At 42.4% G+C, this 3437-nt stretch overlaps 1 protein-coding gene across 1 annotated transcript in view; it reads left to right on the forward strand.

Moving 5' to 3' along the window:
- Positions 1-3437, forward strand: part of LOC116704735 (myosin-16) — a 127227-nt gene that overhangs the window by 87213 nt on the left and 36577 nt on the right. Inside the window, exons 11-13 of the mRNA XM_032540343.1 lie at positions 672-789; positions 1368-1558; positions 2347-2431. Of these exons, the coding sequence (XP_032396234.1) occupies positions 672-789; positions 1368-1558; positions 2347-2431 (394 nt within the window). The remainder of the gene's footprint in view (positions 1-671; positions 790-1367; positions 1559-2346; positions 2432-3437) is intronic.

Genomic DNA, 3437 nt, shown 5'->3' on the forward strand with positions numbered 1-3437 from the left:
CTGGGCACTGCCAGGTGCTCTTGAGCAAGGCACTGTATCCCTCCAACCACTCAGGGCACTGGTTCTGCTGGCAACCGACTCACTCTGACATCTCTCCATTAGTGCATGTATAGATCCTGAGTGTGTGTGTGTAGTTCAGGACTGTGTGTGATAACTAACAAAAGTGTGGACACAGAGTGTAAATTGTAATTTCCCCATTGGGGATCAATAAACAGATTAAAATTTAAAATTAAATCAAATTAAACAGAAGGCCATTCAGGGGCCTGAATGCAGCAGGAAAAAAGTCTCTTTTCTGAAAGAAAACAAGGAAACAGATGTCGGAAAAACAAAAGTAATCCAACTAACAGAAACTAGAGACAAAAAACTCCACAGATGAGAAGACAGCATGGATTTAGATTGAGAACTGACACACTACGGCGACAAACACAAAATTATCTGACAATGGGAAGATTAAATACACAGGGAGGAAACACAAGGCGTGTGACACAAGGACTGGCAAACTGGTGAACATCAAGCAGTCATAAGGGCGGGAAAACACAGGAAGTAAAAGAAAACCGAAAACCAGACTATCACAATAAAACAGGAAGCAGAACATAAGACAAGACCGAAAGTAACACAATCACAAGGAGTGCATTTTGTAAACTAAATGTTTTTTTCTTTTCTGTTGACAGACTCTTGCAGATTGAAGGCCGCCGGCAGCTGTTAACCGCCGAGCTTTTTCATCTTCAGGAGAAGAAGAAACAGACGGAGCGAGAGTTGCAGAGAAACTCCAGCCTTCAGACGTCCGCTGTACGTAACTACAACAAGAAACTGATGTCATACTTAGGGTAAATGAAGTATCGTGGGTCTAAAATGATTTCAAATGATTTTTAGTTTTCTTACGTCCATGCAACGCCGCCTCTGATGCTCATTGAAATGCGCCTACAATGCAAATGAGGAAATCAGGGAATTGTTTCAGACAGTGTTTCTGGAGTCTGACATCTGAATTTTTTTTCTTTTTTTTGATGCCGTGATTTAGGTCATACATTTCATTCATGATGGTCTACTAAAAGGGGGAGGGTAGAAGTGTGTGAGTCATGGGCGAGACGGAGAGTTTTTGCTATGTGATTGTTGTTTCTTGTTGTATTGTTGTGATTATTATTATTATTATTAGTTTTTTGTATTTAACCTTTATTTATTCAGAGAAGATTCACTGAGAGGCAGCCTCTCTTTTCAGGGACGCCCTTCACACAGTTGCACACATTTTGGGCTCAAGGCCCAAAGCTTTCAATGGCATGTCATAGTCTTTGTTTTTTATGGAAACCAATGAGGTTGCTGTAGTTCCTATTACGCCTCATAGTAAAAACTGTTGTCCGTTCCCTCCCCAGTTTCAGCTGTGTGTTTGTCGGGAGCTTCAAACCTCCATCTCCGAGCGTTTGCTCCAATCAGAGAGGTTGGTGTTCCAAGAGGAGGCACTGAGCGCGCTCCGTAACCTGCTGAGCCAAGACCTGCAGAGGTACCAGGAAGAGACGCAGAGACTGACCTCTTTCACGCAAAAAATACTCCAACAATCCCACAGGTACCCGCCTCGTCATCCTGTTTACAAAAATCTGATGTCGAGAATCGATTTAGTTCACCTTTGATCTACTTCACAGTATTCAGAAAGCTATAATAAAGACTAAAACTAAGACGGGTTTATAACAAACATTCCAAGGCTAATGACTTAGCTGATGCATTTGCTGTGTTATTCACTTTAAATCAAATCAAGAGTAATCTCAAGATAGAGTAGTGGGGGGGTGGAGGGGGCTGGCAGTAGCCCAGTCCGTAGGGAGTTGAGTACGGTTCAAGTCCCCGTAGGTACCAAAAGTACGACTAACAGTGTGGACTGGTAGTTGGAGAGGTGCCAGCTCACCTCCTGGACGCTGCCAAGGTGCTCTTGAGCAAGGCCCTTAATCCCCCCCCCTCAACAACTCAGGGCGCCTGTTCAGCAAAAAAATTAAATAAGACGCCCCAAAATTAATGAAAGTAGAGATTTGTGTTTGCCAAAGTTGTGTGGAATCATGTTAATTTGGGGAATTAAAAAGAACACTGATAAAGGAAAACGGGTCAATTTGACATGAGGACAACACGAGGGTTAACACACCTGTTACCTGACAAAAATGTCCTTCCTAAAGACACAGGCTCAATAGTGACACCTAGTGGACAATTTATGTCCTACATACAAAACATGTAAATGACTCTTACACCTGTTTTTTTTATATGTGAAGTATAAAATAAATGTCATTATTCGACTGTTTCAGACATAAACTGTGGTGGACTTTCCCATCTGAAGGTATTCAAAGGTTTGACTTTGTATGTCTCCTCCAGGTCGGACCCAGAGGAAACGCTGAGCAGCAGACAGAGTGACGGCAGCATGCAGGGAAAGAACGAGCCAGAGCAAGAAAACAACATGGTACAGTATTCACAGCAGTCCTCTCTTATCGGCTGTCTACGAGTCGTATTCTGCAACAAACAATGCCTGAATGTATTTATTGTTTGTTTGCCGGTGAGTTGTTGGCCCCAACAAACCAAACTAACAACCCACCTAACCCTGGCTATCTTTCTGTAGGTTTAGGGTTCAGCTAAAGCTCCATACACTCTTTATCTGGACATTTTGAATCCAACGTCCTGGCCCAATCAGACGGCTATGATTGGTCCCGCTCTGGATAACAGGGTCTCATTCTGTGTTTAATGATAGAGGTCTTTGTGCGAGACCTTTTCCTTAATATCTCTCACTGCAGGTGTTGACATGTCATCCTCCTTTTCCCGGGAATGTCATCCTTACCTGGACTAAGTACAGCTTTTTAACCCCCAAAGTTTTTTGTTTTTTTTACTGATGTTTTTTTTATGGCTGGTCTGTTTTTGTTTTGCTGTTTTGCGAAGCACTTCGTAACGTGGATTTTGGAAATCCATGTCAAACCCATAGGCGTCGATTTCGGTGGGGACAGGGATTTTGTCATGAGTAATTTTGTGTGATTTTTTTGAAAACCTCGAGCAAAATTTAGTTAAGAAATTAAAAAAATAAAGTTCATTACACGTATTGTTCTTGAGCGACAGATGCCAACAAATCCACAAAAATCTCCATCCCCACATGGCAGAACCAGACACAGCCGTTCTGCTGCCGCGCTGGCTGCACGCTTCCTTCTCTGAGTCTGATGTCACACTGTCAACATGCTACATGGGTACATGAAGCAGAACATAGTGGCTCATACGTCATGTGCTTTTTTTTTTAAACTTAAGGCTTTCTTCTGCCTGAAACGTGTCGGGCATCGTCACATTTTTGTATACATTTGTGTTCATTTACATTAGTAAGCTGCAGGACATCGTCTTTCAAAAGATGAGCTGCGCGAAACAGGGAAAAAAATTGAATGCGTCATTGTATCCAAAAATGCACTTCCCAGCTCATTTCAAACCAAACT

Source organism: Etheostoma spectabile, chromosome 16, assembly GCF_008692095.1.
Source record: "Etheostoma spectabile isolate EspeVRDwgs_2016 chromosome 16, UIUC_Espe_1.0, whole genome shotgun sequence".
In the NCBI taxonomy this organism is placed as follows: domain Eukaryota; kingdom Metazoa; phylum Chordata; class Actinopteri; order Perciformes; family Percidae; genus Etheostoma; species Etheostoma spectabile.